The sequence below is a fragment of the Trematomus bernacchii genome, unplaced genomic scaffold, assembly GCF_902827165.1.
Source record: "Trematomus bernacchii unplaced genomic scaffold, fTreBer1.1, whole genome shotgun sequence".
In the NCBI taxonomy this organism is placed as follows: domain Eukaryota; kingdom Metazoa; phylum Chordata; class Actinopteri; order Perciformes; family Nototheniidae; genus Trematomus; species Trematomus bernacchii.
In genome coordinates, this window is record NW_022987477.1 from 5330559 (window position 1) to 5353099 (window position 22541).

Below are 22541 nucleotides of genomic sequence, written 5' to 3' on the forward strand. Positions count from 1 at the left end.
GGGGCGTGGTTCGGCCCGACGCGAAGCGGAGGGTCGACAACCCCCTTAGCTGTGATATAATGAGCATATATCACGGCCTGAAGTGAGCTATTGCTTTTATAAAACGGTTACCAAGTGTGGCAATATGAAAGAAAAATACACACTCTAATTTAAATAGTTTTTATTAGTAAATAATGATGTTCAAAATAAAATAGTCCCTCTGTTGCCTTCTGCACGAAACATAGTGTGAGGTGGTTGCTATGCAACAACACTAACAACAGCTAGCGAACATATTAGACAGAGAGCGTTGATCCATTATTTGGCTATTTATTTACATTAATGTGTATGTTGCCGTTTATTGTGCACCCACTGAAAAACTGTCCAGCATCAGTAGCATGGCTTACGTGGTTACTTGTATAGGCTGAGGTTGTTCTAGGCTGTTGCTTGGCGTGGCGAGAATATTGCTCCACTTTCTCCGGTCCCCGAGATTCGGCTTCCAGTAGCTCTGGAGAGAGCTTTCGCACCTGTGGCCACTAACGGTCATCATTTCTCTGCTTTGTTTCAAGACCCGCATCAGAAAGCTTTTGAATGGTGATACTTTTCCAGTTGGTCTACCTGCTCTTCACGTAGCTCTACATGTCGTCGTTTAGGTGCTTTTTGTTCTGGAGATAGGCACTCCTCAATCCACTCCTCCATAGTAAGACCCCCCCCCCCCCCCCCGGAGGTCGAAGTTAATCTTAAATGTTTTTGCGGACCTTTTTGATTACAGATTTGAAAACATCGTTGCTTGCTTTAAAAGTAGCACAATTCATTATGTCAAACCTTGGAAAGTATCTAAATATCCCTGCCCTAATGCCAAAGGAACTGCACACTGAATATGTTTTTGCCGTTTGATGTCTATGTCTGGACCGTTGCGTAAAAAGGAGGGTTTCTGCCCTGTTACTTCTCCGCTGCTTTCTTGTTCCAGTTTGAAAAGCAAACTGCAGGCAGTTTGCTTTTCAGCCCAACTGTATACTGTTTATCTCAGACGCGGAGGGATACTGACTTGTTGTGAAAAGTAACTTACAATTCTACCCGTGGTATACGCTCAGTATACCACGGCTAAGAACCAATCAGATTGCTTTATTTTACTTGTCCGTTTTATAATATAAGTTCACACAAACACATATTATACTGGGATAGGAGGCCAACAAGAATACAGATCCATCATTTATTTACCAGACATTAAAAACAGACATACAAATATTTAATATCACTTAGTTTAGTATATTTGATTAAGTGTTTGTTTTAAAAATGTTAAATCATAGTCCATAAAGTTTTAAAAAGTCCATCATGTTCCTATATCACTCATCTGCTTGCTGTTTGCGGTCAGAGCGACAGGTTGACGTCGTTCTTCTGCTTGCCGCTGCTCAGGCTGTGGATCATGGCGATCATGGAGGAGTGTTTGTTCAACTCGTCCTCCTTCTGCTTCAGCTTCGTCGCCAAAGTGCTCTTCTGCATCTCCAGAGACGACGCCTGAGAGACAGGGAAGGTTCAGAAAAGAGGAGCGTCAAATCTCTACAGCTGTGTGTGTACACAGATCCATCTCAACATTTGAGTCTGACGTGGTGAATATCTCTTTCTGACAGATTTATCAAAATCACCTTGATGCTGGCGTCCTTTCTGGCCTGCTCCGTCTTGTTCAGCTCTTTCCTCAAAACGTCCACCGTCTCCTCCAGATCTCTCCTCTCTTGATCCTTCTCCTTCATCTTCTCCTCCTCGGCCCGCAGTGCACCTCGCAGACCTGACAGGAACCAACATTCATGGAAGCATTAGGGATTAATGCTGGGAGTTGAGATCCCACGTCTACCAGGCTTTCCTCAAATCTGCTCTGGTTACATAGTAATAACACCTGGAGGAGGACCCGTGTGCTTTTCTATTTGCCTGTACTGACACAAAGTCGTTTTCTGCAAATATCATTAACAAAAAACCTCACTGTAAAAGACATAGTCTAAACCTTAAAACCCTACATGTTATGCTAACTTGATTAGATCAAGAGAAGCCCTATTTTTTCACATTTTGCATTTATTTATAAACAAATCTAACCAGTAGATTAGACTGTTTTGCCACTACGTACATTATATTTTTCTTTTCGATTTGTGCACACAACTTGAAACAGTGCCGATTTTATGTAGCATCGTTTACAGTTTTTTACACCTAAACGTTCATCCACTGCCTGCTGTTATACAAATGCATATGGAATAAAGATAGGGGCAAATCTGCTTTATACAATTAATCATTTCTACAGCTCTGTTGTTAAAAAGAAATGTAAGGTATGTTTATGGTGAGAAATCCTGGGGGAAAAAAAAGAATATATAGGATAATAAATAGTATATTCATGCAATTTCCGCGGCAGGAGATACAAAAACACACTCAAGGAATCCCAGATTTGCACATGCAGTGTTTACACGCTGTCTGATGTTAATGTTAGACCCACCTGTGATGTCGCTGTTCTTCTGCTGTAGATCTGCATGGAGAGATCTGATCTCCTGCTCTCTCTCCTCCAACACTGATGCCATCCTGAGAGACACACGCAGAATTTAGAGAGGGTGCTAATACCTGAACCTTTGAACACAAGGTAACTTCTAGGAGTAACTTTGAGAGAGAAGAAAGATGCAGATGTGAGTGTGTGTTACTTTTCGTGCTGCAGTGTCAGAGCTTCCTGGTTCTTCCTCAGAGTGTCGCTCTGTTTGGTGAGCGAGATGTGAGCGGCCTGCAGCTCCTTCAGCAGACGCTCGCTCTCGTTAAACCTGCACAGATCCACCTGTTAGGTACTTAAAGAGACTGAACATTCCAGAAAAACATGTGAGGCTAAAACAGGGTTTCTGTTTAAACCAAATTCAATGTAAGATTATAAAACCACATCGAATACAATCAAAGATTCAAAGGTTTTAATGTCATATGCACATAAGCTACAGTGTAGAAATGGCTAATCTTATGTCCCGAGCTCCTCCAACAACATAAGACATAAAACAATAAAACTTCAAAAAATATATATCACTACAATACAACGATGATTCCAAATATATTTAAGTGAATTATTGATACTTATTACTTGTATCTTGTTAGTACTTCCCAAGTGCATAATACAGTAATTCCTAGAAATATAATGAATCTCAAATCAGATAAGTGGCTAAAAATTGATAGATTGATTTCACTAATTTATAAGAAAGTAATGAAATCAATTAAAGACCTGACTTCGAAACCACATATAATTTCAATTATTTTTTACAGTTGTACTGCTCGAAAATGAACCTGAAAAAAAGCCCAGTAATAATAATAATAATAATAATTCCTTATATTTATTATAGCGCTTTTCCAGAGCTCAAAGCGCTTTACAAATACACATTACACACATATCATACATGTAACGGTCATGTACTGTGGACAATACCCACAGGAGCAAATTCAGGCGAAGTGTCTTGCCCAAGGACACAATGGCCTGACGCAGTGGCGGAGGCGGGTTCCCCAACACCCCCTTGATCTGATGATCAACGCACAACCCACTGCGACACTCCGCCCCAGTAGACACGAAGGCTTACAATTATTTAATAAGTGTATGAGTTTATTGATATCTGTATCAGATGTATTTGTCAGAACTTCCAAAAATCAAAGTAAAGTAATGCCTAGTTATAAAAAATGTTTAATCAATTTAAGCTTTAAGTTTATTTAAGCCTTTGCTAAAAATCTAAATACTTTTAGAAGTTACAAGAAAAGGTCTTGAACGTAACATGTTTTTTGAAAGACTTTTCAAGCCCTGCAGATATTCTGAATCTGAATGAATCTGTTGTGTTTGTCCTGCCTCGTACCTGTTGAGCAGCGCGTTGTAAGCTCCTTTGAGGCTCTGGTGCTCCTCTGAGTCCTTCTGCAGCCGGGCGTTGTGCTGCAGCAGCTCCTCCATGTCGGCCTTGCAGCGCTCCACCTCCAGCACCTGGCCGCTCAGCTCCGACTGCAGATCCTCCCGCCGACGCTCCGCCTCCTTCAGCAGGCAGCCCAGCTTACAGGCCTGCACACAGAAACACATAGAGAACCATGATGAGAACATTTAGGCTGTTAATGCTGAAACTGACCAGTTCTGTGGTGTTGCATGTCACATTCGAAGTAAGTATAAATAAAGATAATTCTGAGCATTGTGATATCCGGCAAGAAACCTAGGTGGAAATCACAAAAACCAGTAAAAAAGCAGCAATATTCTCACAATTAAGAGACTGGAAGAGAGTAAATGTTTGCCTTTTTTTGCTTTATAAGTCTGGGAAATGATTTATTAATCATCTAAATAGATGCAAATGAATTTTCTGTCGATTAACTTTTTGAAAAATCAACTTATTCTTTCAGCTCTACTTACAAAAAAGTTGCAGGTTTAACTGAGGAACGTAAGGGCAAGGCTTGTTTAACATGAGTACCAGTGTGTGTGTGTGTGTGTGTGTGTGTGTGTGTGTGTTTTACCTCTGCCTCAGCCTGAGCTCGTTGGAAGCGATACTGAGCGATGAGACGGTCGGCCTGAGACAGAGCGAGGGCCTTCGCCTCCAACAAGTCCTGCAGACGACTCTCCTTAGACTGACACAGAGAGATAGAACTGTTGGAAAAACTGAGCCAAACAATAAATGTTAATATAAAAATATAATTTAATATTATAAAACATACTGACCGCGAACGCTGAGAGCTTCTGTTCATAAACATCTATGATGTCCGACACATGGGAGTCCTTCACCTGTTCCTGCAGCTACAAACAACAACAGGACGTCAGTGAATAATGCTTTTCACTCTGGAGGCAATCACTTTATTTGTATACTGAAACAGTTATAGGTTGCAACTGCTGGCTACGGTATTAATTATATGTCGTTTATAAAAAGGAACCATGCACACACACACACTTCACCTCTAAGCCGTTCTGTATCCTGTCAGCCAGACAGTAGACGCTCCTGCTCGATCCACAAGAAGAGTCAAGGATGCTGGAGGGCGGGCCTTCCTGCACAGCGACACGTTTGACGGACAGCTCAGACTCCCGCTGGCGATAGGCGTTGTTGGCAGCCATACTTTCTCCCAGACTTGAGAAATATGGGTGGATTAGTACAGGTAACTGGCATCCACGCATAACAACAAGATGCTACAACAAGCTGAAAACCAAAACCCGGCATTAAATCATAAATGAAAGATCTTATTTTCAGTTTATTTTTGCAGAATGTTGTTTGGTGATTAATGAAATGTGTTTAATAAACCTGAGCTGCTTCATATTAGTAAAATAAACATGTTTTTTTTCCAGCAAGGGACTCACACCAGAGAGGGGAAGTCTGGAAGAGGAGTGGCCTCAAACAGCAGAGAGAGTCCCGTCTGGACTCGCTCTCTGTGGTGGGACGTCAGCGCCAGAGAGAGGGGGGTCACGATCCTCTGGTCCTGGAGGATAAACACAGAGAATGAGAGGGCAAAGAGAAAACACAGAAACCTGAACTCAGTCAACCACCACATGTTCCGACTAAATTAATACATATCTACAGTTTCTGATGGACAAAAACATTTCGAAATGTCACCTTGGATTCAGGGAAACTGAACGTGTGTGTGTTTACCTGTAACATCCGGTAGAAGCTGGTCTCCATGTCCTTCACCTGCTCTCTCAGTTTGCTCATTAACTCCAGAGTCTTCAGCAGAGCGTCTGCATACACCTGACTGGAACACACAACTTTAACTCTTTCTACCAAAACTGCAATTATGAATCTCATTTTTTGTTCATGAAATGAACACGAAATAAAGCATTTTAAAATTGTGATTCAAAACGGCAGCCGCCACTAACCTGAGATCATTGTCAGAGCCGGGGGGGTGGCAGTTGAGGGAGCTGTTGCTGTGACAACAGGAGAGGAGGGACTCGACCTGCGTGAGGCAGAGCTGAGCGCTCACCTGTCGGGACACCAGACACCTGGTGGAGTCCTCGGCACACAGGAGTGCAGGAGTTAAGGCTTTAAAAACAAACACAACACAGAGCAACACAGAAATACAGAGCAGACTGCCATGTGAAGGATATTGAGCAGCAGGCTGGTGACGTGTGTGATGCGGTGGCACTGTTTCCTGAGGTGAGCGTCCCCCTGCGCAGCTTCGAGGCCCCTCAGGAGCCCCAACAGGACGGGTAGCAACATTTCTACGAAGCTCAGCACACACTCAGACACACTCTTCGCTCCCAACGCCTCCTGCACGCAGAGAGAGGAGATAGCATGGAGAGGAAGAGAAACCATTATCAAATGTTAAGCTGTTATTAACAGCCTTATTTTCTTAAAGGTCACCTATTATGCAAAATCCACTTGTTCACGTCTTTTATACATAAACATGTGTCCCCTCTGTGTAAAGAGATTCTGAAAGTTTCAGGAAAAAAGATTCTCTCTCTTTTTGTCCTGATCCATTTATATAAAAACCTGTCTGAAAATGAGCTGATCAGATTTTGGCCACTTTATGATGTCATAACGATTTTTTTGGCTTGTGTAACCATTAGCCAATAACCAACCAAGGTAAGCCCCTTACTAATAATTTGAGTTCTTGCTTGTGCTTTAATCTGACTGGTTTGACCATAATTCAGTGCTTTGCTGTAGAAAGGAGTATTATGGCTAAGGAACTGTTTTAAATGTTTTAATTTCACTGTACTACTCCTCTTACTATCTTTTTAGATTTTGGTCAAACCACTACAACATGCTGCCGGCTCAAACCTCTCAGTATTAAATGTGTCCCTGTAGAGTTGCCGTACCTCCAGCAGCTCATTCAGCAGCTGCAGGGCCTGCAGGGAGCAGGACTCGGCACCCTCCACAGGCAGGCTCAGCCACTGCACCAGGGCCAGTCCCGTCTCTGTTTTGCGTCCCCCGTCCAGCCCGTCTGCCTGCCTGCGGCCTGCTGTTCTGAGTTTGGGCGCGGCGGGTTTGAAAACCACCTCACACAGCAGAGAACGCAGCCCCGAGACGCTGCACATGGCCAGGAGGAGCTCCAGCACCTGCAGACAATGCAAACAACACAAGATCAAATGTAAACTAAATGTTAGTTCTAGCAATAATACTGACAACTTATAATTAAATAATTAACTATTGTACATCATTTTTTTTATCAGATGCAGAAAACTTTAGTTATCCTCGATTAATTGGGTATATTAAGATAAATAAAAAATAGAAGTTAAATGTGCAGTTAAACATAAGAAGCCATTTTAGCATTTTCATTACAGAAACAACACCAACGGCTCAAGGCTTTCAATATCATCTGTTCCTCTATCATCATCTTTCAATATATATTTAAGGTTATTTTACTTGTTTTTAAAGCTCCCAATAGGTTGGGAATTGCCTACGTTTCTCACTCTGGTTTTGTTATCCTTTTTTATAATCCTCCTACTGCCTTTTTAAAAAAACACAACCTTTAAGCACAAGAACATGGGCAGCGCTGCTATTTTAAACTATGCTGCAAAACATCTCAACCCCCCCCATCTTCCTCTTTATTTCCTGTGGTTGCTCTATTGTCCTCTAATAGAATCAAAAAGTACTTTGACCTTAACCTTAACCTTTGAGTTTGTACAGACACAATCCGCTCTTTTGCATAGAAGCATTTTCTTAAGAGAAACATGATGAATGGCACATCATCTTTACAATCATTCATCCATCATGATAACATCTTTTTTTATAGAGATGTTGGGGTTATTCTACTTGTTTTTAAAGCTCTTCATAATTTGGTACTGGCCTACATTGCTGACTCTTGTTTTATAATGTTTTTATAATTTGTATAGCGCTTAGTTTTTTCGAAAACACAGAATCAGACACATAATAAGAAAATTGGCAGAGCATAGTTTTTTTAAACTATGCTTCAAAATGTACCGTCACTTACTGTCACTGTTATTTCCTGTCGCTGTACTGTGCTCTATTTCGAAAAGGCTCACTCTATTACCACTAAAAGACAGTGGTGACTGCATAGTTTCACATATGATTAGTTGCACCACATTAACCATCAAACACAACTGACACATTTTAGCCATCGCGGACGCTTTTAGTGTCTATTTGTGCAGTGGTTAAATACAGATATACAGAATAATGTGTCAAATGCACCTTTGCTGCAGAGTCAGGGTCCTTCGATTGCAGCAGTCCTAACACTTGAGACACACATGCTGAGAAGTGCTGATACCTTCAAATGGAAAACAAATGGTTTCATTTCACAGTCAGGTGGTCAACGGAGGATGAAGCAAACACTGTGGTGAATCGCTGAACATGAGGCATGTGGTCGCACCGTGAAAGGTGATCTGCGATCTTAGGGTTTCTCAACAAGTCCACCAAAAGGTCCACGGAGTATTTTCTGGTCAGAGTGCCGTCACCGTTCACGATGATGTTGAACACGAGCTGGAAAGTCTGGTGGATGTTTTTTGCATCAAAGAGCTGCGGGAAAAAGACACGTTATTAAGCACATAGCACAACATAATAGTTATTATTGTTTGTTACTACAATAAAAAGGGTTGCTAAGTGCTGATAGGCCAACAGGATTGAATGCAAAATGACAAAATATATGTAACTGCAAAAAAAAAATTGGTTTAGTTTAGTTTATTTATAGTGTCGTGGACAGTCCCCATCGATGAACTGTCACACAAACAGTAAATGGAGCAAGAAGATACAGGCGAAAGGACAAGTAGATACAGGCGAAAGGACAAGTAGATACAGGCGAAAGGACAAGTAGATGCAGGCGAAAGGACAAGTAGATGCAGGCTAAAGGACAAGTAGATGCAGGCGAAAGGACAAGTAGATGCAGGCGAAAGGACAAGTAGATGCAGGCGAAAGGACAAGTAGATGCAGGCGAAAGGACAAGTAGATACAGGCGAAAGGACAAGTAGATACAGGTGAAAGGACAAGTAGATACAGGCGAAAGGACAAGTAGATACAGGCGAAAGGACAAGAAGATGCAGGCGAAAGGACAAGTAGATACAGGCGAAAGGACAAGTAGATACAGGCGAAAGGACAAGAAGATGCAGGCGAAAGGACAAGTAGATACAGGCGAAAGGACAAGTAGATACAGGCGAAAGGACAAGAAGATACAGGCGAAAGTACAAGAAGATACAGGCGAAAGGACAAGTAGATACAGGCGAAAGGACAAGTAGATACAGGCGAAAGGACAAGTAGATACAGGCGAAAGGACAAGAAGATACAGGCGAAAGGACAAGTAGATACAGGCGAAAGGACAAGTAGATACAGGCGAAAGGACAAGAAGATACAGGCGAAAGGACAAGTAGATACAGGCAAAAGGACAAGAAGATACAGGCGAAAGGACAAGTAGATACAGGCAAAAGGACAAGAAGATACAGGCGAAAGGACAAGAAGATACAGGCGAAAGGACAAGAAGATACAGGCGAAAGGACAAGTAGATACAGGCGAAAGGACAAGTAGATACAGGCGAAAGGACAAGTAGATACAGGCGAAAGGACAAGAAGATACAGGCGAAAGGACAAGTAGATACAGGCAAAAGGACAAGTAGATACAGGCAAAAGGACAAGTAGATACAGGCAAAAGGACAAGAAGATACAGGCGAAAGGACAAGTAGATACAGACGAAAGTACAAGTAGATACAGGCGAAAGGCAGTAGTTTCCACAATGAAATAAGAATTCAGAAACAATAACTACTTATGTGCAATATATAATTTGTTTTAATTTAGTAATGTTATTACTTGCTGCTACTTCAATACTTTTAAATGTTCACTTACTTGTATAAAGCTGCAACTTATGTTTTAACCTTGGCTTTGTCTTAAATGGATTATTATGTAATTCATGTGTACTTACCTCTTTATTTATGTTTATGTTGTATTATTCATGTCTACTCATTTTATGTTGCCTTTTATCTGCACTTTGCTGTAACAACGTTCATTCTAGGACTAATTAAGTATGTCTGTTTATCAAGATTTTGCTTAATCTGAGTGAAAGGATAGGATACATTTGAAAAGATACATGTGAGCTCTCAGTATTTTGTATTTCACGCCTACCTTCTCTCCAACCTTCTCATTCAGAGTGAGGCTGGCCAGGATGGACAGCGTGAAGACGACCACCGTCAGACTGTTGTGAGCCAGGAAGTTGATCAGAGTGCGGTAGAATGGTTTCACGTTGTCCTGAAACACACACACAAACACATATTTACAAGATATCTAAAACTAGCCACAAACTGACGATCTTTATGTTTTGTGAAACTTTTGTCTGCCATGTTGAAATAGGTTTAGTCTATTATGTGGATTTGGAAGAAACACTTTAGTTACTGCTCAACAGATGACATTTATCTGATGAAAACCTTGTCAGGGTTGTCAGGACTTGTGATGCCTTTAAAAAAAAATTTTTTTTTAGATGCTTTGTGGTTGTTTATAGTTGTGTCAATGCGTCATCAGGCATGGACTAACCATCCAATTGCATGTCATTCAAACACAACACGCATCAAATACTCTTTGTCACTTAAATAACATCTAAAGAAGGTATTTTTTGCAAACATGTTTGATAATGTATGTGAAATAAGTTGAGGAACATTCTCAAAGAAATAAGAGAATGAAATGCTGCAAAATAGTATTTCCTTTAACAAATTATAAATTAAAACTGTTCCTAATTAATTGTTGTCAATTGACTAATCAGTTAATTAAGTGATTGTTCCTCTATTCTATGCTCTACACACAGATACACTCTGTAACCCCCTAACCCTATTCAAAGCAATTCACATCTCTCTTTAACCAGACATCCTGTTTATTTCCTGTGTGCAGTCACTCACCAGAGACTTGATGTGGCTCTGCACCGAGTGGTTATCGCGACACAGGTTAGCCATAAGGCCGAGGCACGGCATGATGATGTCCTCATTGTGAGACTGGCTAAGGGACCCAAAGTCAAACGGTTGGTGAAATGTCAAAAACACATCCTTCAATGAATCATACTTGGAGATGGTGGTTCTTACATGTTGGTCATTAAAAAAGCGATGAGCTCGTGAATGTAGTTTGTCGACTGGAAGATGCGAGTGTTGTAAGTCAGTTTCTGCAGCACCTGCAAACACTGAAGGACACAAAAGACAACATTACAATCAATTATTGTTTAGTGAATTTACCATGAATAACACTCAAAATTATTCAAAGATTGTATCTCAACCATGACCAACTGTAAATCGATTTATCGTATTTTAGAAAAAGAGAATTCATATAAATATGTGCCTCACTATTTGCCTAACTTTGATAAATAATATATAAAAATAACCAATAAGGAAGCATTAACCAGAAAATACAATAGAAATACAATATGCGCTGTGACGACCCCTGCTTTACTGTCTCCTGTGGTGTGTGTGTGTATGGCCCTTTAATGTTCTCCCTCTGTTGTGTCAGCGCTGATTGAGGACACCTGGCTGCTGGCACCGGAGGATTTAAAGGCCAGGGGCCTCATTTATAAAGGGATATACGCTCAAAAAATGGCATAAGCCAGTTTCTACGCAATGTTTGCGATTTATAAAATTCTAACTTGACGGGAAAATGTGCGGTCCTCCACGCAAACTCTAACCCATGCGTACGCACTAAGCACACAAACGGGAGAGACGAGAAACTGCGACACCGTTGGCAGAAGGAAGAATGGAGAGAAATATGTGGAAATAAATAAAATGTTACCTCTCATTTATCATATGAAGAATTCATTTTCAAACATTGATTAAAGCCAATCTTAAAATGATTAAACAAACGCCTGTTTGAGACTCCTCAGTGCACACAAAAACTTGGAGAAATAAATAAATACGGATATGTTATTTAAAACCACCTCGAATATGTTGTGTTAATGTTATGAAATGTTTTCTCATAAATGATGCGGTAAGCAGGAGGACAGAATAACATCTAAACTGACGCCGTTTTGCATTTCTATAGGTTGTAGATACGAGCATGGTTTTATATACTATCACGTTTAATCGTGTTTTATGCCGTTTGCCAAGACTTGATAAGTCGCTCGTAAAACACAGGAGGTATGGAAACAAGAACACCATATGTGTAAATTGTACAGCTAATATAACACAACACATTAGTTGTATTTCCTTTAACTGGTGGATTATGGATATATAGTTGCTGATCGACAGCTGGAACACAAACCACCAAATACAACAAAATAATTCAGATCCAGTCGTCATGACTCCACTCCGGAGGGATTCCCCGATCATTTCTTACAGTTTCTCATCAAGGGGGTGTCTCCTGTCCCCGGTACAAACACACTGCCTGAGGAAGGTTATGTGTCTTTTTTTTGTCATTAACTTTTTTCGGACCACTTTATTTATTTTGGTGACGATCCGACCTCCATGCTGCTACTCTGGTTCAAACTGCATCCACCAAACAATATGATTTATCTCGACCTCCCCACAATAACCTAAATCTGACACGGTGCGAGATGTCTTTTTTAGCTGTTCTATCGTCATTTCCTGCGATCTTCTTCATGCAGTCAGTCAAAATGAATGAATGAATGGGCGTTTCTTTGACTATTTATAGGCAAATATGGGCGTTACGAGTCGATTGTGATTTATCAAGGGAAACAGGCGTAGGGAGTGCCGTACGCACTTCCCTCGCCGGTACGCAATGTTTTGTGAATCGGAAAATGGCGGGAAATGTATGTACCTATTTTTGTGCTTTGTACTACGTAAGCAACCTTCCTACGTCAATCCTACGCAAGGCGTTATAAATGAGGCCCCTGAGCAGACTCTCGATCTCTCTCCCCGCAGAGGACCGGACCTCGGAGAGCAGCCACGTCGTTTATTCTTTTTTTGCCTTACCCTTTGGTTTGTCTTTGGCCACATTGAGTTTAGCCAAATAAATACCTTTTCCTATATATTCTTGTCCTTCCCACGCTTTTTGTTATGGCCAAGAGCCAGGCCATGACAACGCTGTATACTGAAGACATGCTGTAAAGTCCACTGAGACAAATGTAACATTTGTGATATTGGGCTATATAAATAAACATTGATTGATTGTTTGATTGATTGACTTTAATAGAGGAAATTATCCTTTTGAAACTTTATTCACATTATCATATAAAAAAAAAAACTTCATTAGGATATTTTCACATATTTTGCTTTGATTTCGGACATTACACTAGCCCAGGGGTCTGCAACCTTTTTGACCAAACGAGCCATTTTGTCCCCTTTTCCACCAATTTTTTTTGTCTGGAGCCGCAAAACATATTTGATAGCTTGATAGTTTATAAAGTTGTATATATTGTTACATCATAGACAAAAACTACAGTTTTTTTGCATTTATTATTTATTACATTATAGAAAACTGTTTACCTCTAATAATAAACAAAGAACTCTTATAAGGAGAATAAAAAAAAATACACAGGCCTACTTTAAAATAAATCAACACAGCACTTGGGGAGTCCTCTGCCCATTTGAAGAAAATTAATATAATTCAAATGGGCCCACTATGAAATAAATAAAACATATAGCTGCACCCTAAAAAGAGTTAACTGATTGAATTATGACTGAAGATCGTCAGCTGTCTTCCTCTTCCGTGTTTTTCCTCCAATACGTAAAGGCTGCAGCACCTTTGACAACTTCTCTCAACATATCAAATATACCGGTAAGCCAGCATCGTTTGCTGTGAAAGCAGATAACTCTAACCACGCAGAATTAAACCCTCTGTGTTCCTCCGATACTTTTATTTCCTTTGATGTATCCATAGTTCGCTCATCGAGCCGGGGGTCAGGTTATTCACCTGCAAGAAAAGGCGCTTCTTATTTTTGTCTAAGCTCAAGGGAGCCAGAGTAGAGGGCTTAAAGAGCCGCGGGTTGCCGACCCCTGCCCTAGCCCATATTACGATTTTGATATAATAACGATTCTATGTGCAAGCCCAACAATGACCAACTGGAGCTTATTTCAGGAAAAATGTGTCTCAGACTCAGCCTACTCTACCTTATTTTTTACAAAGAATATTAATAAAATAAACAATAGGTACTTTTTTAACAACTGATTAAAACAATGTATTCTGTGTACTGAAAATATGCTGTACACAGAAGAGAAAGCAGCTATGTGTGGACCCATGAGCGAAACATTTGACCAAATGCAGTGATGTTCTTACCTGCAGTACCAGGGGCTCCCCAGGTGTGGCGCTGTGGCAGTGGATGACAGACGCCAGGGAGCTGGTGAGGCTGTAGCTGCTGTGAAGAATCTCCCGACTGTCATCATCACAGGCTGGAGCAGCAGGTGGGAAGAAGGACAACGATTTTTTTAGAAAAGGGCTGGATGTTCAGTTTCTGCCTCATGAATCACACTTATAACTGCTTTCTCCTTTTAGTTTTTCAGTATGCATTTCATTGCATCTTGTGTTTTTCATTTTTGTATTTATGTTTTGATTATGTGTATTTAATCTCTTCAAATTCTATTGTATTATTTTCCTCGCTGAACTGCTAACGTTATAAGAATCATAGACGTCAAATTAAAGTGAAGAGTCATTGCTTTTACAAGGCAACATATGTGATATGTTATTAGTAACATGTGAGATTTAAACCAGCAGCAGAGAGACGTGCGAGATCCTATTTAGCATCTATATGACACCTATCATCTGTGTCAGAAAGATTTTACAAAAGTGGGTGAAACGCCAGCAAATCGGCAAAATAAATACCCTGGCTCCTGTTTCTCTGATGCCACCATGAAAACACTTACTTAGCTCATCGCGCATGTGGATGTTGATAAATGTGTCTGGTATGTACTATGTACCTAGTTGTGCCAGCAGGGAGATGATGGAGCTCGTCATGTTGGGGCTGGTGTTTGGGTTTCCAGCCAGCTCCACCAGCCCGCTCACACACTCCCGGGCCAGAGCCTGACCCGAGGACAGCAGCTGGTCACACTTGAGGCCTGACACCTCCTGCAAACAACCACAAACACAACATGCACTCATAGGGACCTGCAACTTGTTATGTACACATGCAACATTTCAACCAACATATAGTAAAGCCACAGCATCTCAGTTTAGCTTGTAATCACAAAGGAAAGGCTAGGCTGGAGCCACACGAGGATGATAACGCAAACGGACCGCAATCGTTATCAAAAAAGTCTTCCGTCCACACGCAACAGGCACCAGAAATGTGTCCGTTCACACGAGACCGCTCGAAAGCGCTGGAGACGCTGTTGTACATATGCCAGGCCTGTAAGTGGCGCTGTAGTCCTGCCACAAAAGCAGCGAAGAAGACTTCCCGCGCATGGTTGCCCTTCTGTTTATTCTCCGCTGTGGACGCTCTGGCTCTTTTTCTCCCTCCCAGAGGCAAGCGTTTGCTCCCGCTGTAGATCTCTCCGGTAGTCCACCAGCAGATGAAAAACACCCACCTCTCCGCCTCTTCCAAGGGACGAGGGGACCGTGCAGCAGTTTCAGTTAGATTTTTTTTCGCCGGTCAACATGTCCGTTAAAGTTTAAATCTTCCGGACAAAATTAGAAAAGTGCCGGTCAAAGGTCTTCTTTGTTATTTATCGAACAAATGAATAACGACTCTATATAATAATAAAAAACAGAGCCTCTCTTTTCCTCCCCCTCTTCTGACAGCCCAGCAGCTGATCTCTGAGCAGGAGAGGTGGGGAGAGGCGGGGCTATTGCTTCAACGTTATCCGGAAATTATCGTATAGGCATAAACACGGAGCCGTTTGCCCCCCCCAGAGCGTTTCATTTGCAGATCTACCCACCTTGGGACCCGTTATCGTTTTCTGCGTTTCCATGTCGGCCTCGTGTGGCCGAACCATCTATCTGATAGTGAACTGTAGCAGATACGACCGTTATCGTCCTCGTGTGGCCGGGGCTTTAAAACAGAGTATAATGTTATTAAGATAGTTTATACTCTTTTGTGAATCCAGGGACTTTGTCATGGAACTTAAAGCCATTTCCACAATTCCTTTATTCTTACTTTAATTTATAGTATCCAAGAGTGGGTTAACAAAATACAAAAGAGGCAGAGGTGGAAAAGCACTCAGATCTTGTACTTAAGTAAAAGTAGAAGTACGAGAGTATAGGAAAACTCTGTTACAAGTAAAAGTCCTGCAATCAATATGTTACCCAAGTAAAAGTACAAAAGTACTAGCATCTAAATATACTTAAAGCACCAAAAGTAAAAGCACTCATTATGCAGATTGGCCCATTTCTCAATCATATATTACCATATGTTTTGATTATAATTATTAAGGTATTGATGTGTTTAATAAAGCTGGTAAAGGTGCAGCTAGTTTTAATGACTTCATTGACTGCAGGGTAGCTTCTGAATTGGACTCCAGGTTAGCTAAATCGGATTTAAGTGTTGATTATATTTCACATCATTAATCCAAATCTGAAAAGTAACTAAAGGTAGGAAATAAATGTAGTGGAGTAAAAGTTCACGATTTACCTCTGAATTGTAGAGGAGTAGATGTATAAAGTAGCATACAATGGAGATACTCAACTAAAATTAAGTAAAAGTATTTCAAAATTGTACTAACGTACAGTACTTGAGGAAATGTATTGAGCTACTTTACACCACCGAAAATAGGCTTTTCTAACACAAAATAAACAATACACATCCGAAAGCCAACCATGCTCCCTTGGTATTGTTGTGATGTTATATGTCTGTTATAAAGTTAAATTAAATCCGATTATTAATTCAGGCTCACCTCCACTTGTTTGTGTAGCTGCGCTGCATTTTGAGCAGTCCTGCCGCCTCTGTACTGCTGGATAGCCAGCAACAGAGACTTTAAACACGTCGTCATGTCCATCCTGTTGAGCAAAAGTATTATCTATAGGGTTATAACAGTGACACAACACATTAGCTCGCTTTCAAAGAGAAGTAACTGACGTTGTACACCTCCATCTTGAACCTCCAAGATGCTAACGCTAACACTAACGTTAGCTAACCAGCCCACCTAAGAGCTTTATAACAATAGAAAATTACACTAATACAAAACTGGCTCAACATTTTTGGACTACTCGATATATATTTCTAACTATTACATGAGTTATGGTTGTGCTTTTTTGTGTATATCTGACTACCTGTGGTGCTTCTTCTTCCCCAAGAAACATCAACAACAACCGGCAACACAGCTACTTCCTCCCGCGCTGAGCTTCGAACGGGAAAGGGACGGACCATGTCAAAAGGGGGGGGGGGGGGGGCAAGGTTATCTCGACATTATAAAAGCTTGTATGATTTGTGAATGATATAAATGAATCAATCATATTATTTGAATACTGTACTATTAAATATGATGACGTCTGAAAGTTTAATGTGATTTTTGTTTTAAAAATCAAGTTGACTAAATATCAATTCCCCCCTTTTGCATGTATTGGGCGGGTACAGGCGAGGACACGTAACGTAAGGGGGCGTAACAACTACCAGACGCATTTAAAGTAAAATACAAAGAGTGAAATAAAAATATAATATCATGTAAGAAAATAAATACATGAACGAAATATAACAAAATCATCACCAGTTTACTTGTTCAGAGCAAGATCAGTCAGAATTCAACGTTTTTTAATTATTTATTTTTTACCAGATTTCTCAAGTAATTTATATATATTTGTGGTAAAAAAATAATATATATAAATATATATTAATATATTTTTGCCATTTTTAAACAGAGACAGTAAATAAAGCGGTTCATGCTGAAAGGGTGCTGTTATGGTATGCCATTAACCTCAACTTCTTCTTATTAAGCAGCTGACATATTTCCTACATAAAATGCTATTGGCTAATAATATCGGCCTGTTATCAGTGAGTCCATACAACCATAAACGAAATCATCAAACTTCAAATAAAATACAAATCTCATGAGTAGATAAAGATGCTCTGCTATAGAACATGTGAGTGTCGAAGCTGTTTATGTCGGTGTGGCGAAAATGTGGTTATACTATGCATGTATACTCTTGAAGCCCACCACTGAATTTGTTTTGCTTTTCATCTTGTCTCTTTGCTGTTTTCTTTCTTGCACATAAACAGAAGCATGCATCTGCTTAAAATATGCACAAATCACCCATAATTACAAAAATAACCTCTTACTAGAATTATGCTTACAGTAAAGCAATGAAAATGCCAAATGAAAACTATCTTTAAAATGTGTCATGAGTTGGTATTGCAGGTGTGAAAGCAACAGGATGTGAAGTGATATCAAGTGATGTTTTTGTCCAACAGACAATGCAGAAGTGGTTTTGTTTGGTCTCTTTAGCATAGTGATCTGCCATAAACTGATATAAGGTTCTCAAGTCATATCTTAACATAATTCTGCAAAGTGAGGAAGTTCTCTAAAGTCTATGAGTTTCAGGTATGTTGTGTCTGCAAGAGGGATATTTTACTGTAATTGCACATAAAACACAAAAGATTATACGGGTACAAAAGAAAATGGAATAGATTAGTATTTACAAAGCGTAAATGTATAACAAATACCAGCCACCCTGTCATTCTACATGTCTGTAGGAATGGAAACAAATGCCAAAATGTTCTTTACTGTATACAATTATAGAAATAAAAGCCATGACATAAGGAACTGCAGTGTAACTCAAAAACAAACACTGTTTTGCTGGATTCATGTAAATGCAATGCCCAGAGGCCAAAGAGTCAATATTCTTGGAACTGGAAACTAGTTCACAGTATGGTAACTTTGAGATAAAGGATATGTTTCCACATGCGTCATGATAATTCAGATGCAAATCTTGATAAATGCACTTGCAATCACATTTCAGATTGCTTTCAAATGGAAACTTGAGTTGAGTGTCTCACAGCAGGAGTAAAAAGTATCATGTTATGTCTCTGCAGATGAACAGTTCTATATTCTACACATGTACAGCGGCATTAACAAGGAATTAAATGCTAACAAGTGATTTCAAGTATATTTACTATACTGCACAAGTGTTATTTTTAAGTACTTTACTTACAAATATTGTATTTTTTACTTAAAAAGTCAACTAAATTTGACCTTTAGAGACTGTACAGTATGTTAAGTTATTAAAATTGGCTCGTCCTTAACCAGCTGCATCATCTAAATGATGAAGACAGTAATCCATCAATAATTATAATTTAGCTAATAATATATATGAATTTGTTCTGAAATGGGTGATGAGGTGTGCTTTTACTTTTGTACTTTAATGTAAGCTTGATTTTGAGGGCAGTATTTTTAAACTATCTGAGAACTTCTTCCAACACTGATGCCAACTATGAATATTGACAACATGCTAATATTTAACATCTTAGCTTAGCATGTTATAATAGCACTCAACTCCAAGTCACATTTTTGCAATTCACAAAAACAATTCATCCTCTGGGTGTCATGAATGAGACAAATTGCATAAAAGTCCATCCACTGGAGGCGAGTCTTTTTCTTCAGCATTTGTCCAACCTTATTTATATTTCTGAATTTGATCCAGTCTGTAAGTTTTTGATACCAAATGTATTTTCCACTCTGCTCGTGTTGTTTAAGCTAAATGTCAGAGTTGTTCATTGAGGCAAGACCTCAACGTAATCAGTGTCAGGAACATCTAGAGGAAAATAAAGACAATATCAGGTCAATCAATACAACAAATAAAAGAAGATGCTGATGATGTTTAATGGAAATTGTGTTTTAAATGTTTTTTTAAACCTATATGAAGAATACTATTATTTTTTAAATTGTCCTCGGGTTATCAGGGCACATTTTCTGCAGAAATCCCCTCAGTGTTATTTCTTTTGTGTTTTATATTGTTTTATTTTGTATATGCTCATTAAAAAGCTGCATGTTACTCACTGTAAGGAGATCTTAGGTTGATTATTATACAAATGTTGTGTTTTGTGCATTTTCTGCTTTACTCTCTGGACATAAACCGATTTTAAGATATAAAATATGTGACGTACTCGCATAGTCAGATTCGTCAGGTTCCTCATAGTCAGGTTCCTCAGGTTCAGCCATCCTCTGTGGTTCTGCCATCCTCTGTGGTTCTGCCATCCTCTGTGGTTCTGCCATCCTCTGTGGTTCTGCCATCCTCTGTGGTTCTGCTGGCTGCTTGATCAACATGGCTGTCTTTCTTTTGACAGAGTGCCGCAGGTGCATGGCGAGGCCCTGGTTCTTCTTCTTATAGTGCCGGATCAGATCGTCCAAATTCTTAAAATGTGTTTCTTCAATACCTCCTGCAGTCTGAAGGGAGAAAACAGCATCCAGTAAATAATGGAGGAGGAAAACACAATAAAAGAGACATTGCATGTTAAAGCAAGCTAAGGGTTGTCTATACATTTGTCAATTTGTAAAAAAAAAAAGAAGTCAAATAAGACATTTAAATATCCATTATCTGAGCATAATGTCAAATCCTCAGATTAAACAAGCACATGTTTTTGGCAGTTTTGCTTGAAATATTACTGGATGATTCAAGATAATAAGAGTTGTCAAGCAATGTTGAACTAACTGTTTCAGTACTAAATCTGACAACAACATATAAGAAGGGGAATAAAATAAATCATGTAAGAAGGGGAAATGATGAGAAAAGGAGTATAAAATAATGACTTTGAAAAAAAGATATGAATCACCCAAAAACAACAATCCAACGAAGAATAAACTAGATTGTAAATAATGAAAAAAAGAAAGAAAATCAAAGAGCCTTAAAAATATTGAATAGCCCTGTGAGTTTTAAATTTGAGCAGCCTGATAACCAGTTGCTATTTCCATCTCCTGTGTGTGGGCGGCTATTCAGAGTTCTGGAAATGTGTGTTTGTGTCTAATCACACGTCAGGGAAGTTCCTGTGACATGGGCATGAGTTTCCAGTTAGGAATCAAAACCAATCAACCCTCCTGATCTGTGGTGAATTAATTAATTATTTCTAAATTTAGAAAAATGACACTGAGGAAGTGCTTCTGCTGCCGTTTCTGTCTTTGAACAACTCAGTTTAGATGTGGGCATTTTAGTTTGGTTTCATTTTGAAGTGTTTGTCACTGTGGTCATTTCCTCAGTTTTAATGCACAAGCTACTTTGCATTTAACAATTACACTCAGAACCAGTAAAACGTTTGCACACACCTGCTAGTTTAATGTTTTTTCTGTATTATTATAATGTCCTACATCTTGGATTAATACTTAAGACATCCAAACAATTAAATTACATGAATGGAATTATGCAGAAAGTGTAAACAAAGCCAAATATTTTCTGTATTTTACATTATTTAAAGTATCCATCTTTGGCTTGATGTGGTAGAAATGTTGAATGAGAAGGTGTGTACTTTCTAGGCCGTCAAAATATACATAAATAAAGAACTAAGGAAGGGTGTGTACCATCCATTACTTTGTGGGACATTAACTTGTTTTGACCACCTTTCTCTTTACTATACTTACAATATATATATATGTGTGTGTGTGTGTGTGTGTGTGTGTGTGTGTGTGTGTGTGTGTGTGTGTGTGTGTGTGTGTGTTTACCATGAGAGTATAGTGTCCACTGTGTGTCTTAAGCACTCTGTAGGTATACACCACCTTCTGTTTGCTGTGAAGATAAACGTTAAATGTTAAATTAATTAATTATTGATAAGAGCTGCAAAAAACACGTAAAGGAAATGGTATTGTTCTTTACGGTGGCTGAGAGGTGCAATCGACAATTACAAAGTGTGAAACACTTTAACAAAGCTTGAGAACGGACAAAACATGTTTAACGACCATAAACACACTCGTACCGTCCATAGGTACCGGCGGTCTATCCGCCAAAACAAACTTAAGTTTGTGTCAATCTTTGAGTATTTGTTCTTTTAATTAGGTATAAATAAAATTACTTCAACAGTGTAATATAGATTTTCTTAAGTTATCTTATTGAATGTATCTTGATTTTTGAAATACATTCATAACATTCTCTAGCTTTGTACATTTTATGCATCGAACACCGAAGCAAAGTCCTTGCATGTGGAAGTACAGTACAATAACAGTTGCCTCTGAAATGTAGTTAGGTAGAAGTAGACAAGTAACATAACATAACATAGATTTTTCACATTCTTATTGTATTTTTCTTCCAGGCTTCTTGATTTTTGCAATTTTATCTTACTTTGTTTATGTTATGCACCAACAATCAATGCCAAATCCTTGCATGTGCCAACCTACATGACTTAAATCCATTAAGAGACTTTCTCCACTGCAGTTTACTCACTAAACACAGAGACACATGGCTCCCTGGATGGTCTCGCTTTCTCGGATCAGGTATGCTCCATTCTTGTTCTTCTTCCCCAGCATTTCCTCACACTCGGCTTTGGTGATGGCGCCGTGATAACTCACCGGCACAGCTGCTGCCATGGTGAGGAGAAACTGTCAGACATCCACAAACACGCCTCAGAACAGATTCATTTCCAAAAACAGCACCTTAGACTTATTACAGGGGCCATAGAAGCAGACCTGCAGAGGTAAAGGGGAATGAAAGAGAAAGAGAGAGCTTCACACATGGAGGTGTACAGCAGAGTGACTTGTGGGAGCTAAAAAGACAGAAGTAGTGGCCTGACGGTTTCACAGGAAGTGTGATGTGTATGTGACAGACAGAGCATGTGAGTAATAGAGCAAGGGGTGAAACTGACTATATTAACTTACACTGTACTTTTTGAGCAATAATGAGC

At 39.5% G+C, this 22541-nt stretch overlaps 2 protein-coding genes across 3 annotated transcripts; both read right to left on the minus strand.

Annotated features, from left to right (window-relative positions):
• Window positions 1-1170: 1170 nt before the first annotated feature.
• On the minus strand, window positions 1171-17075 carry cip2a (cellular inhibitor of PP2A). 2 transcript variants are annotated; one of them, XM_034150807.1, is made up of 22 exons: window positions 16997-17075; window positions 16621-16723; window positions 14710-14857; window positions 14072-14184; window positions 10936-11030; window positions 10756-10852; window positions 9992-10114; window positions 8257-8402; window positions 8079-8154; window positions 6746-6985; window positions 6035-6197; window positions 5807-5954; window positions 5583-5682; window positions 5294-5412; window positions 4898-5066; window positions 4667-4735; window positions 4465-4575; window positions 3828-4024; window positions 2655-2768; window positions 2456-2538; window positions 1623-1762; window positions 1171-1494 (listed from the first exon to the last, which is right to left on the minus strand). In XM_034150807.1, exons 2-22 carry the CDS (start codon window positions 16720-16722, stop codon window positions 1348-1350), a joined length of 2700 nt encoding a protein of 899 aa, XP_034006698.1. In that variant the 5' UTR covers window position 16723; window positions 16997-17075; the 3' UTR covers window positions 1171-1347. The 2 variants fall into 2 exon arrangements, with proteins under 2 accessions (XP_034006698.1, XP_034006692.1); XM_034150801.1 differs by having other exon boundaries at window positions 4667-4741.
• Window positions 17076-18266: 1191 nt separating this feature from the next.
• On the minus strand, window positions 18267-22424 carry si:ch73-264p11.1 (uncharacterized protein LOC100000923 homolog). Its single transcript, XM_034150638.1, has 4 exons — window positions 22085-22424; window positions 21370-21433; window positions 19824-20103; window positions 18267-19471 (listed from the first exon to the last, which is right to left on the minus strand). The coding sequence occupies exons 1-4, from the start codon at window positions 22225-22227 to the stop codon at window positions 19431-19433; spliced, it is 528 nt and encodes a 175-aa protein (XP_034006529.1). The 5' UTR covers window positions 22228-22424; the 3' UTR covers window positions 18267-19430.
• Window positions 22425-22541: the final 117 nt, after the last annotated feature.

Bases quoted from the DNA above. Each gene is read 5' to 3' on its own strand.
- cip2a (XM_034150801.1), bottom strand. From the start codon at position 16,722: ATGGACATGACGACGTGTTTAAAGTCTCTGTTGCTGGCTATCCAGCAG. The intron at 8,155-8,256 runs GTGCGACCACAT...TTCCATTTGAAG, and splicing joins ATCGCAGATCACCTTTCACG to GTATCAGCACTTCTCAGCAT. The intron at 1,495-1,622 runs GTGATTTTGATA...CCTGTCTCTCAG, and splicing joins GAAAGGACGCCAGCATCAAG to GCGTCGTCTCTGGAGATGCA.
- si:ch73-264p11.1 (XM_034150638.1), bottom strand. From the start codon at position 22,227: ATGGCAGCAGCTGTGCCGGTGAGTTATCACGGCGCCATCACCAAAGCC. The intron at 20,104-21,369 runs GTAAACACACAC...TTCTCCCTTCAG, and splicing joins GTGGACACTATACTCTCATG to ACTGCAGGAGGTATTGAAGA. The intron at 19,472-19,823 runs GTACGTCACATA...ATTTTCCTCTAG, and splicing joins TGACGAATCTGACTATGCGA to ATGTTCCTGACACTGATTAC.